The sequence below is a fragment of the Canis lupus genome, chromosome 3, assembly GCF_011100685.1.
Source record: "Canis lupus familiaris isolate Mischka breed German Shepherd chromosome 3, alternate assembly UU_Cfam_GSD_1.0, whole genome shotgun sequence".
NCBI classification, from domain to species: Eukaryota; Metazoa; Chordata; class Mammalia; order Carnivora; family Canidae; genus Canis; species Canis lupus.
This window is the reverse complement of record NC_049224.1, coordinates 26754887-26767247: the sequence shown is the minus strand read 5'-3', so window position 1 is coordinate 26767247 and position 12361 is coordinate 26754887. Positions and strand designations below refer to the sequence as shown.

Genomic DNA, 12361 nt, shown 5'->3' with positions numbered 1-12361 from the left:
AATGGCAGGAAGACGGAGGCAGCAAACTTTCTTTTCTTTTTTTTTTTAAGTGTAAGAAAAAAATAAATTAAAAAAAATAAAGTGTAAGAATTTTTTCTTTTTTAGATTTCTTTCTTATTTATTTATAGAAAGAGAGAGAGAGAGGCAGAGACCCAGGCAGAGGGAGAAGCAGGCTCCACGCATGCAGGGAGCCCGAGGCGGGACTCGATCCCGGGACCCCGAGGTCACGCCCTGGGCGGAAGGCGACGCTAAACCGCTGAGCCACCCACGCACCCCCAAAACAGCCAGGTTTATGGAGAAACGATTCCTTGCCATTTCAGGATGTCCCTAAAATAAAAAAGGGAAATCAATTATTAACCAAAGTGAAGAAATACTTAGATAATAATACACTTATACTTGGTGACTTCAATCTAGCTCTTTCTATAATCGATAGGTCTTCTAAGCAAAACATCTCCAAAGAAACGAGAGCTTTAAATGATACACTGGACCAGATGGATTTCACAGATATCTACAGAACTTTACATCCAAACTCAACTGAATACACATTCTTCTCAAGCGCACATGGAACTTTCTCCAGAATAGACCACATATTGGGTCACAAATTGGGTCTGAACCGATACCAAAAGATTGGGATCGTCCCCTGCATATTCTCGGACCATAATGCCTTGAAATTAGAACTAAATCACAACAAGAAGTTTGGAAGGACCTCAAACACATGGAGGTTAAGGACCATCCTGCTAAAAGATAAAAGGGTCAACCAGGAAATTAAGGAAGAATTAAAAAGATTCATGGAAACTAATGAGAATGAAGATACAACCGTTCAAAATCTTTGGGATGCAGCAAAAGCAGTCCTAAGGGGGAAATACATCGCAATACAAGCATCCATTCAAAAACTGGAAAGAACTCAAATACAAAAGCTAACCTTACACATAAAGGAGCTAGAGAAAAAACAGCAAATAGATCCTACACCCAAGAGAAGAAGGGAGTTAATAAAGATTCGAGCAGAACTCAACGAAATCGAGACCAGAAGAACTGTGGAACAGATCAACAGAACCAGGAGTTGGTTCTTTGAAAGAATTAATAAGATAGATAAACCATTAGCCAGCCTTATTAAAAAGAAGAGAGAGAAGACTCAAATTAATAAAATCATGAATGAGAAAGGAGAGATCACTACCAACACCAAGGAAATACAAACGATTTTAAAAACATATTATGAACAGCTATACGCCAATAAATTAGGCAATCTAGAAGAAATGGACGCATTCCTGGAAAGCCACAAACTACCAAAACTGGAACAGGAAGAAATAGAAAACCTGAACAGGCCAATAACCAGGGAGGAAATTGAAGCAGTCATCAAAAACCTCCCAAGACACAAGAGTCCAGGGCCAGATGGCTTCCCAGGGGAATTTTATCAAACGTTTATTTATTTATTTTTTTAAATCTTTTTTTTTTTTTTTTAATTTTTTTTTTATTTATTTATGATAGGCACACAGTGAGAGAGAGAGAGGCAGAGACACAGGCAGAGGGAGAAGCAGGCTCCATGCACCGGGAGCCTGATGTGGGACTCGATCCCGGGTCTCCAGGATCGCGCCCTGGGCCAAAGGCAGGCGCTAAACCGCTGCGCCACCCAGGGATCCCTTATCAAACGTTTAAAGAAGAAACCATACCTATTCTCCTAAAGCTGTTTGGAAAGATAGAAAGAGATGGAGTACTTCCAAATTCGTTCTATGAAGCCAGCATCACCTTAATTCCAAAGCCAGACAAAGACCCCGCCAAAAAGGAGAATTACAGACCAATATCCCTGATGAACATGGATGCAAAAATTCTCAACAAGATACTGGCCAATAGGATCCAACAGTACATTAAGAAAATTATTCACCATGACCAAGTAGGATTTATCCCTGGGACACAAGGCTGGTTCAACACCCGTAAAACAATCAATGTGATTCATCATATCAGCAAGAGAAAAACCAAGAACCATATGATCCTCTCATTGGATGCAGAGAAAGCATTTGACAAAATACAGCATCCATTCCTGATCAAAACTCTTCAGAGTGTAGGGATAGAGGGAACATTCCTCGACATCTTAAAAGCCATCTATGAAAAGCCCACAGCAAATATCATTCTCAATGGGGAAGCACTGGGAGCCTTTCCCCTAAGATCAGGAACAAGACAGGGATGTCCACTCTCACCACTGCTGTTCAACATAGTACTGGAAGTCCTAGCCTCAGCAATCAGGACAACAAAAAGACATTAAAGGCATTCAAATTGGCAAAGAAGAAGTCAAACTCTCCCTCTTCGCTGATGACATGATACTCTACATAGAAAACCCAAAAGTCTCCACCCCAAGATTGCTAGAACTCATACAGCAATTCGGTAGCGTGGCAGGATACAAAATCAATGCCCAGAAGTCAGTGGCATTTCTATACACTAACAATGAGACTGAAGAAAGAGAAATTAAGGAGTCAATCCCATTTACAATTGCACCCAAAAGCATAACATACCTAGGAATAAACCTCACCAAAGATGTAAATGATCTATACCCTCAAAACTATAGAACACTTCTGAAAGAAATTGAGGAAGACACAAAGAGATGGAAAAATATTCCATGCTCATGGATTGGCAGAATTAATATTGTGAAAATATCAATGTTACCCAGGGCAATATACACGTTTAATGCAATCCCTATCAAAATACCATGGACTTTCTTCAGAGAGTTAGAACAAATTATTTTAAGATTTGTGTGGAATCAGAAAAGACCCCGAATAGCCAGGGGAATTTTAAAAAAGAAAACCATATCTGGGGGCATCACAATGCCAGATTTCAGGTTGTACTACAAAGCTGTGGTCATCAAGACAGTGTGGTACTGGCACAAAAACAGACACATAGATCAGTGGAACAGAATAGAGAATCCAGAAGTGGACCCTGAACTTTATGGGCAACTAATATTCGATAAAGGAGGAAAGACTATCCATTGGAAGAAAGACAGTCTCTTCAATAAATGGTGCTGGGAAAATCGGACATCCACATGCAGAAGAATGAAACTAGACCACTCTCTTTCACCATACACAAAGATAAACTCAAAATGGATGAAAGATCTAAATGTGAGACAAGATTCCATCAAAATCCTAGAGAAGAACACAGGCAACACCCTTTTTGAACTCGGCCATAGTAACTTCTTGCAAGATACATCCACGAAGGCAAAAGAAACAAAAGCAAAAATGAACTATTGGGACTTCATCAAGATAAGAAGCTTTTGCACAGCAAAGGATACCGTCAACAAAACTCAAAGACAACCTACAGAATGGGAGAAGATATTTGCAAATGACATATCAGATAAAGGGCTAGTTTCCAAGATCTATAAAGAGCTTATTAAACTCAACACCAAAGAAACAAACAATCCAATCATGAAATGGGCAAAAGACATGAACAGAGGGATCCCTGGGTGGCGCAGCGGTTTGGCGCCTGCCTTTGGCCCAGGGCGCGATTCTGGAGACCCGGGATCGAATCCCACATCGGGCTCCCGGTGCATGGAGCCTGCTTCTCCCTCTGCCTATGCCTATGTCCCTCTGCCTGCCTCTCTCTCTCTCTCTCTCTCTCTGTGACTATCATAAATAAATAAAAATTAAAAAAAAATAAAAAAAATAAAAAAAAAAGACATGAACAGAAATCTCACAGAGGAAGACATAGACATGGCCAACATGCACATGAGAAAATGCTCTGCATCACTTGCCATCAGGGAAATACATCAAACCACAATGAGATACCACCTCACACTAGTGAGAATGGGGAAAATTAACAAGGCAGGAAACAACAAATGTTGGAGAGGATGCGGAGAAAAGGGAACCCTCCTACACTGTTGGTGGGAATGTGAACTGGTGCAGCCACTCTGGAAAACTGTGTGGAGGTTCCTCAAAGAGTTAAAAATAGACCTGCCCTACGACCCAGCAATTGCACTGTTGGGGATTTACCCCAAAGATGCAGATGCAGTGAAACGCCGGGACACCTGCACCCCGATGTTTATAGCAGCAACGGACACGATAGCCAAACTGTGGAAGGAGCCTCGGTGTCCAACGAAAGATGAATGGATAAAGAAGATGTGGTTTATGTATACAATGGAATATTACTCAGCTATTAGAAATGACAAATACCCACCATTTGCTTCAACGTGGATGGAACTGGAGGGTATTATGCTGAGTGAAGTAAGTCAGTCGGAGAAGGACAAACATTATATGTTCTCATTCATTTGGGGAATATAAATAATAGTGAAAGGGAATATAAGGGAAGGGAGAAGAAATGTGTGGGAAATATCAGAAAGGGAGACAGAACGTAAAGACTCCTAACTCTGGGAAACGAACTAGGGGTGGTAGAAGGTGAGGAGGGTAGGGGGGTGGGAGTGAATGGGTGACGGGCACTGGGGGTTATTCTGTATGTTAGTAAATTGAACACCAATAAAAAAATAAATTAAAAAAATAAAATAAAATAAAATAAAATAAAATAAAAAAGGGACGACACCCCCGAGCCCGGGAAGCACATCGCACCGCCCCCCGCGCCCGCTCTCGCCCGAGCAATTCCCGCGACACTTGGGCGGCGGAAGCGGCCCCCGACGGCGCGCTCCGGACTCGGGCTCCGCCCCGCGCGTGCGCACCGCCGTCCGGAAGCCGCCGCCCTGCAAGTGGCGGGGGCCGCGGGCGGGGGCCGCGGGCGGAGGCGGAGTCGGGTCTGCAGGCTTTCCAGCCGCCCGGAGGGCAGCCGCGGCGGCCCACGGCCCGGCGCCATGACAGCGGCCGCGGGGGTTCCGGGTAAGCGCGGACCCCGCCGTCGGGGCCCGGTGGGCGGCAGGCCTTGGCCCGCAGGCTCGGGTGGGGCGCTGGGGCGGCTGCGCGGGCGGCCGCGAAGGGCAAGGGCATCGGGCCCTTTTCGAAAGGGAATGCTTTCTTTCTTTTTCTTAGGGTAGTTTTGGGTTCATAGGAAGCCTGAGCGGGAGGACCCAGAGACTCCCCCCGTAGCCTAGGTGGACGCTTCCCCAGCGTTTCCCACTGGCCACGAATCGCAGCGCTTGGTCTCCCTTAGGGCGCCCGGCTGATAGTGTACGGCCCTCGGGTGTAGACAGGTGCGGGTCCCGCGGCGTCCCCACCTCTTCGGCCTCCTCCGGGATGTCCTCCGGCTGCAGGCGGCAGTAGCCTCTTCAGATGCGCTTCTGCCCCCTAACCCCGTGCCTTCGAGGTTCTTCACGACCTGAGAGCTCCCCTCCTTTCAGCACCGGGTAATATTCCTGCTCGGTTGTCTGGATGCGCCAAGGTCGATTTACCTCTTCACCCATTCAGAGACCTCGTGGTTGCTGCTAATTTCTGGCACTTAGGGGTAAAGCGCCTGCAAACGTCCATGCGCAGGCTTTTCTGTGGATTTAACTTTTCAGCTCCTTTGGGTGAATATCAAGGAGCACCATTGTTGGATTGTATGGTAAGGGTATGTTTAGTTCTAGAAGGAACTGCCTGTCTTTTATTTTAAAGATTTTATTTCTTTATTAGAGACACAGAGAGAGAGGCAGAGGCAGAGGCCGGGGGAAGAGCAGGCTCCAATGCGGGGAGCCCGACGCGGGACTGGATCCCGTGACCCCGGGGTCACGCCCTGGGCCGCAGGCGGCCCTAAACCTCTGAGACACCCGGGATGCCCCCGAAACTGCCTGTCTTTTCAAGTGGCCGCAGCATTTTGCGTTCCCACCAACAGTAAATGAGAATTCCTGTTGCTCTGCTCCCACCAGCGTTTGGTGTTGTCAGTGTCTCAGATTTTGGCCATTCTAATAGGTGGGTTGTTGTGCCTCATCGTTCTGTGTTTCTCTGATGACATATCATGTGCAGCACTTTTTCAAATACTTGCCATCTCTTTATATTTGCTGATAAAGTCATTGGCCCATTTTTAAGATCCAAGTTGTTTATTTTCTCGTTGTTGGCTTATAAGTGTTCTTTGTATATTGTATCCAATATCAGCTGTGTCTGTTGCAAATATTTTCTGCTAGTCTGTGGCTGGCCTCTTCATTTTCTTGATATTGTCTTTTGTAGAGTAGAAGTTTTTTCATTTTAATGAAGTCCAGCTTACCCAGTCTTTCTTTCCTGGATGGTGCCTTGCTGCTCTATCAAAAAAAGTCATCACCACATCTGAGGTCATCTAGGTTTTCTCCTATATTCTAGGAGTTTTAGATTTTGCATTTAATTTTTGTGAAGGATGTAAGGTCTGTTTCAGATTCATTGTTTTCCGTGTGGATGTCCACTTGTTCCAACATTATTGTTAACAAAGATTGTCTTTATTCTATTGCCTTTGTTCCTTTGTCAAAGATTTTTTTTTTTTTTTTTAAGAATTTACTTATTTGTTTATGAGAGACACACACACACAGAAAGGCAGAGACACAGGCATAAGGAAGAAGCAAGCTCCCTGCAGGGAGCCCAATGTGGGATGGGACTCGATCCCAGGATCCTAGGATCCTAGGATCATGCCCTGGGCCAAAGGCAGGTGCTCAGCTGCTGAGCCACCCAGGTGTCCCTATCAAAGATCAATTGACCCTCTTTACAGGGCATTTACTTGAGGGCTCCCTGTTGTATTCCACTGATCTCTTTGTCTGTTTTTTCACCAGTACTGCCCTGCCTTGGTTACTGTAGCTTTGTAAGTCTTAACGTTGGGTAGTGTCACCTCTTTGTTATTCTCCCTCAGGATTGTGTTGGCTAGTCTGGGTTTTGTGCCCTCCATATAAACTTTAGAATCAGTTTCTCAATATCTATAAAATAACTTAGTGGGATTTTGATTGTGTTTGCTTGAATCTGTAAATGAAATCAGAAGAACTGGCATCTTGACAATATAAAGTCTTTCTATCTACCAAAAAAAAAAAAAGTCTTTCTATCCATGAACATGGAATGTCTCTAGTTCTTTGATTTCATTTATCAGAGTTCTGTGGTTGTCCTTTTATAGATCTTGTACATATTTTGTTAGATTTATACCTAGGTATTTTTGGCTTTTTGGGTGCTAATGTAAATGATATTGTGTGTTTCATCTCAAATTCCAGTTGTTTTTTTGCTGGTAAGTAGAAAGACAATTGACTTATATATTAACCTTGTATCCTTCAAGCTTGCAACAATCACTTATTAATCCTGGGAGGTTTTGTGTTGATTCTTTCAGATTCTTTGCATAAACAGTCATGTCATCTGTAAACAAAGACTTCTATCTTCTTTTCCCAACCTGTATACTTTTTATTTACTTTTGTTGTCTTAGTGCATAGCTAGTAATTCCAGTATGATTTTGGAAAGGAGTGGTAAGGAGGAAGGAATATTGTGTCTTGGGGTCATGGTTGAAAGTGACATTTACTTGATCTATAATTTCAGTAGATCAAATAGAGAATAGTTTTGGCAGTTCGGTTTCTCTTGAAATTGGGTGAGAGTGAGAAATAAAGACAAAGGGATGTGGCGAACCATTATTCCAGCTTTTTGTTATATAGCTTTTGGAAGTTGGTATCTACTGTGTCCCTTTCACTTGTCCCCAGAGTTGGGAGGTATTTTAAACTAGGTGGTTCTACTCCAGAAGGAGACAGTCTCTCTCTCTCTCTCTCTCTCTCTCTCTCTCTTTTAGGATTTATTTATTTATTTGAGAGTGATGGGGTGGGGGAGGAAGAGAATCAGACATCCTGCTGAGCGAGGAGCCAGGGCTGGATCTGAGGACCCTGAGATCATGACTTGAGCTGAAATCAAGAATCGAATGTTTAAGTGACTGAGCCACCCAGGGGCCCCCAGAAGGTTAGAGTACCTTTTATTTTTTTTTTAATTTTTTTTCTTTTTTATTTATTTATTTATTTTTTAAAATTATTTATGATAGTCACACAGAGAGAGAGAGAGCTGCAGAGACACAGGCAGAGGGAGAAGCAGGCTCCATGCACCGGGAGCCCGATGTGGGATTCGATCCCGGGTCTCCAGGATCGCGCCCTGGGCCAAAGGCAGGCGCCAAACCGCTGCGCCACCCAGGGATCCCAGAGTACCTTTTATAAAAACCTAAGTAGTCACATTAGACAGGTTTGGTGACATATTCTTTTTTCAGCTTAAGTGTTTTCCTGATTGTAAACATAATACATGCTCATTTTAGAACATTTGTAAAATGTATATCGAAGTAGGAAAAGAAAGTACACAGAATGCCAATAGTAACTTTTTGATATATTTTCTAATGTGAGTGGTAAAATAAAATGGGTTAACTTATCTTAAGAGGTTTTAAAATGGAGCCAGAAGGCTATTAAGGAGGAAGGCCTTATGCACATTCTCACCAGGTAGAACCATGAATTTTTGAACTGGGCCAAAGTGCAAACATTCCAAGGACTCTGCACAAACACCTGCAACTTACTGCAGTAACAGACTTTTTCTTAGTGGTAGCCTTAGCAACCAATCATGCTTGGCTAAGATCAGTTTTCTGCTACCAACATCAGATAAAATTTTTGGTACACAACATATAGAAACATTGTTTGTCTTTAAAAGCCCCTGACTGGGCACCCCGGGTGGCTCAGCGGTTTAGCACCTGCCTTCAGCCCAGGGCGTGATCCTGGAGTCTCGGTATCGAGTCCCACATGGAGCTCCCTGCATGGAGCCTGCTTCTCCTTCTGCCTGTGTCTTGCCTCTCTCTCTCTGTGTCTCTCATAAATAAATAAATTCTTTTAAAAAAGAAAAAAATAAAAGCCCCTGACTTTGAGTTGTTTTTTTTTTTTTTTTTTGCTTTGTGTTTTTTTTTTTTTTTTTTAAAAACCTCCCTGAATTGCAATTCTCAGACCCCAACTAAATGCTTTTATTTCAGTTCTGGCTCTTCTCTTGGTTGACACTAACAGCCCTAACTTTTAAGAACATAGTACACATGCCACCATATGCTATATATCTTCCTTGGTCCCCCCCCCCCTTTTTTTTTAATATACAAACTACTTTTTTCAGAGCATTAGCTTTTAGTTGCTAGAACAACACAAATTTATTACCTTATAGATCCGTAGGTCAGAAGTCTGAAATAGTCTCACTGACCTAAAATCAAAGTGGCAGCATGATTGCATTCCTTCTGGGGGCTCTAGGAGAGAATCCATATTTTTGTCTTTTCCATCCTCTCGGATGCCTGAGTTCTTTGGCTTATGGTCTCTTCCTCCATGTTCAGAACCACCAGTGGCTGGTCCAGTCCTTCTCACATTGCATCACTCTGACACTGACTCTCCTGCCTCTCTTTTTCACTTATAAGGATCTTGTGATTCACCGGGCCCACCTGTGTAATCCAAGCTACTCTTCCCCACCCCAAAGTCAACTGAGTAGCAACCTTTATTCTGTTTGTCTCCTAAATTCCCCTTGCTATGAAATATAACATATTCACAGTTTACAGGAATTAGGACATGGACATCTTTGGGGGGTCATTATTCTTCCTGCCATAGTACCCATTCATATTGTTCCCACTGTGCTTTTTCTCCACTTAACATATCTTTGAGATTATATCAGTACATATGGATTTGCCTCATTCTTTTTAATGGCTGCATAATATTCCATTGCATGAATGTATCATAATTTATTTAATGAATCCATAGTTGATGGATATTTAGTTTCTTTTCACTCATGCTGTTACAATGTCAGTAAATCTCCTTGTATCAGATGTGTCATTTCCCATATATGAGCATATCTGTCTATGGGATAAGTTTATGAAAGTGGAATTTCTGAGTCAAAGGGTAAATTTTTTTTACCATTATCTTTTAAAAAACTATTAAGATATAATTTCCATACCATACAATTCACTTATTTGAAGCATATAATAGGGGTGCCTGGATGGCTCAGTGATTGAGCATCAGCCTTCAGCTCAGGGCATGATCCTGGGATCCTGGGATGGAGTCCCACATTGGGGTTGCCAAAGGGAGCCTGCTTCTCCCTCTGCCTATGTCTTTGCTTCTCTGTCTCTCATGAATAAACAAAGTCTTTAAAAATAAAAAATAAAGCATATAATATCGTGGTTTTTAGCATATCAGAGTTGTGTAAGCATCACTACAATCCATTTTAAAATATTTTCATTACCTCAAAAAGATATAAAAAATAGGGGAGGGCATATCTTTGTAAGTCTAAAACTGCTTCCTGAAAAAGTACACTAATTTTTAAAAAATTGAAACAATTTTGCGGGATCCCTGGGTGGCGCAGCGGTTTGGCGCCTGCCTTTGGCCCAGGGCGCGATCCTGGAGACCCGGGATCGAATCCCACGTCGGGCTCCCGGTGCATGGAGCCTGCTTCTCCCTCTGCCTGTGTCTCTGTGCCTCTCTCTCTCTCTGTGACTATCATAAATAAATAAAAATTTAAAAAAAAAAAAAGAACTTAAAAAAAAAAAAAGAAACAATTTTGCCTTTCTCTTGGCCCTATTTTCAGTTATAGCCTAGCTAAAATAGTAATAATATGCTAGGTCACAGGTAATTGCAGACTTCTTAAATTCATATACAGTTGTGACTAAGTCTAAGGTAACAATTACATCCATTATTAGGGCAAAGAGAACTTTTTACTTCAAATGTTTTTAATTGCTGGAATTAGGGTTTTTTATTGTTAATTTGTAAGTTGCCCTTCTAAAATTTTGAAAGGTGCCACAGACATCCAATATGCACAATTAACTTTTAGTGTTTTTGTAATTACATGCGTGATAGCCATTTTTGTGAGGCTTTTGATATATCTTAAAAACTTTTTTAACAGCCATAGCAGTCATATATTTTATCATGAAGATATACTATGTTTTAATTATTTTCCCACTGTTGGACATTTCTGTTTTAGCCTATAATTAATGCGCCTTCTAAAAATGCCTAACTCAGGACACCTGGGTGGCTCAGCAGTTGAGCATTTGCCTTTGACTCAGGGCATGATCCTGGGATCCAGGATCAAGTCCTGCATTGGCTCCCCAGAGGGAGCCTGCTTCTCCCTCTGCCTATGTCTCTGCCTCTCTCTCTGTCTCTCATGAATAAATAAATAAATAACCTATTTATTTATTTATTTATTTAGTTAGTTAGTTATTTTTAAAGATTTTATTTATTTATTCATAGACACACAGAGAGAGGCAGAGACACAGGCAGAGGGAGAAGCAGGCTCCATGCAGGGAGCCTGACGTGGGACCCGATCCTGGGTCTCCAGGATCACACCCCAGGCTGCAGGCGGCACCAAACCGCTGTGCCACCGGGGCTGCCCGATAAATACATCTTTTAAAAAAATAATTTAAAAAATTTAAATGCCTAACTCAAATATATAAAAAATGTATTTTCATTTGAGTCTGAATGGTCTGTGACTGTTGCATATGCTAATAGAGCCATGTTTTCTGGGCTATAGTGGATGCTACAGCTAACTCTCACTTCTGTTCTGTAGCCCAATATTTCAGAGTGGTTGCTAAATTCCATGCATGTTGGTTAGAAGTTCTCTTTGTATATCCCTCCATTCTTTAATCAAAATTTACTTTTTCTCAATGTCTTATCAGCAGTTTCTGCTGGCCATTTTTAGATTTATCAGTCATTAGGTAGAGTTAATAATTAACAGAAGACATAATCTCATGCATAAGGAATTTGCAACCAATTGATAGACACTAAAATGTTTTAAATGAATAAACAAGAATTATGTAATTTTTTTCATTGTTATATTGGGATATGACATAGTATGGAGTAGACTTCTGTTCAAGTATTTTAGTCTTGATTAACTCACGTATTTTAATGCTTAATTAAGAAAAATCTGGTAAGCCAAAAAGTAGTTGATTGGTAAGGGAATTATGTATATTTGTACATACTAGGTAAATCTATAATTACTAATTCAGAAGTTTATTTACTCATATAAACGTTGTTGAGATTCATAATCCAAAGGTGAATATACTTACATGTGTCATTTAAGATTCTAAATTGTTAATAATATAGAATGGGGCCTCAGATGGAGAAAACAAGTTGCACAAACTTTAAAAAGCTTTAATGTAGTTTTTAATAGGACTTCACATACATTTTACTAACTTATGGTCCAGGATTGGGGAGGAGATCATGTGAAAAATCTTGCTTTAAATACCTGCTTCGTACCTTATCTTTTTCTTTCTCCTTACTTCCTCATGGCTTCTGAGTTTCAGACAGACTCTCCTATATGCTTACTAATTATTAGTTATATATAGCATGTTTGTGTGTGTGTGTATATACACACACACACACACACACACACACCTCCCATGTCATAATGCTTGTTCTCAATTATTCCCAGTTTAATTACTTTATTATTCTCCCCCATAATATGCTCTGGCCATTGTTTTTTTTTTTTTTTTTTTTTTTAAGATTTTATTTATTTATTCATGACACACACACACAGAGAGAGACAGAGACACA

General features: G+C 41.4%; 1 protein-coding gene across 5 annotated transcripts in view; it reads left to right on the top strand.

Moving 5' to 3' along the window:
- Positions 1 to 4671: 4671 nt before the first annotated feature.
- FAM151B (family with sequence similarity 151 member B) overlaps positions 4672 to 12361 on the top strand; it is a 32694-nt gene continuing 25004 nt past the window's right edge. For 3 of the 5 annotated variants that reach the window (XM_038532456.1, XM_038532453.1, XM_038532454.1), the window contains exon 1: positions 4672 to 4802. In XM_038532456.1, the coding sequence (XP_038388384.1) occupies positions 4778 to 4802 (25 nt within the window). In that variant the 5' untranslated portion in view covers positions 4672 to 4777. Of the gene's footprint in view, positions 4803 to 5531; positions 5808 to 12361 lie in introns of those variants that run through there. The other 2 variants (XM_038532455.1, XM_038532457.1) reach the window with 2 other exon arrangements.